Source organism: Argentina silus (genome assembly GCF_951799395.1).
Source record: "Argentina silus genome assembly, chromosome: 19".
Classification (NCBI taxonomy): Eukaryota; Metazoa; Chordata; class Actinopteri; order Argentiniformes; family Argentinidae; genus Argentina; species Argentina silus.
Genome location: NC_139673.1, coordinates 13,561,805 through 13,562,853, shown reverse-complemented (window position 1 = coordinate 13,562,853; position 1,049 = coordinate 13,561,805). Strand labels below are relative to the sequence as shown.

General features: G+C 50.0%; 1 protein-coding gene across 1 annotated transcript in view; it reads left to right on the top strand.

Moving 5' to 3' along the window:
* tmem255b (transmembrane protein 255B) overlaps nt 1-575 on the top strand; it is a gene marked incomplete at both ends in the record, with an annotated part of 9,817 nt that extends 9,242 nt beyond the window's left edge. Inside the window, 2 exons of the mRNA XM_083690893.1 lie at nt 1-21; nt 351-575. The exon at nt 1-21 is cut by the window's left edge and continues 135 nt beyond it. Of these exons, the coding sequence (XP_083547019.1) occupies nt 1-21; nt 351-575 (246 nt within the window). The remainder of the gene's footprint in view (nt 22-350) is intronic.
* Between the last annotated feature and the right edge of the window lie 474 nt (nt 576-1,049).

The window sequence follows — 1,049 nt, the reverse complement described above, 5'->3', positions numbered from 1 at the left end:
AACTACCCCCTGCCCATGCAGGTACCTCAACTACTTCCAACAACCCCCCGAAACCTTCCCCCTGCCCATGCAGGTACTCTACCTCAAATAGTACCCAAATGCCCCCAACTACCTCTTTAATACCCCCTGCCCATGCAGGTACTCTACCTCAAATAGTACCCAAATGCCCCCAACTACCTCTTTAATACCCCCTGTCCATGCAGATACTCGAAACACCCCAACAACAAAAACATTTATTTTATTAAGGACTGTGTTGGTAAAATAAGGGTTAAAAAATTACATAGATTATTTTCAATGACGATGACATTAATGTTGATATCACTTTAATCTGTGTGTGTTTCTGTCATCAGCACCTGGGCAGCTACCAGGCCCCATCCACCCCCCAGCCAGGCATGGAGGGGGGGTCCTCCACCACGTGCCCTTCAGAAGAGAGCCAGCCCCCCTCCCAGGCCCCCACGCAGCCCCCCTCCCAGGGCAGTTCCCAGGAGCCAGGGGGGTACATGCTCACTCCTAACGCCCCCATGCTCTATCCCAGCTTCGGACCCTTCGAGAAACCACCGCCCTACGCCTGCTGAAGAGAACCACCCCTGACCCCCGACCTCTGACCCCTAGCCGTTGACCTCCAGGCAGAGGGAAGAGAACGGCCCGGTCCAGAAACAACTCTGTAGCCCATTCTCCTTCTTTGTTTGCAGATCAGAATGCATCTCATAGGTGAAAGCAAAATGGTGAAGGATTCATCCAGTATTGAAGAGACTTAGGGGAGCCTCAGTCATGCTGTTCGCACCTATTAGATTCCCTCAGATCTGCAAGCACTAAAGGGTTTGGGGCTTGGAGAAGAGGGGTAGGGCTTGTTCCTGGACAGGGCCAGAGAATGTAGCACAAGACACCTCATAGGCAGCCTAACAGACAAGACAGAAGAACACAAAAGACTTCCTGATTGTAGTAAAGTAGATATTGGTTTCAGTTCACATCATGTCTTAAGAGTCCTACTTGACGACTGAGACAGCTGGGGACTTTGGTATTTAATGTGTCTACTTATTTATTTATTT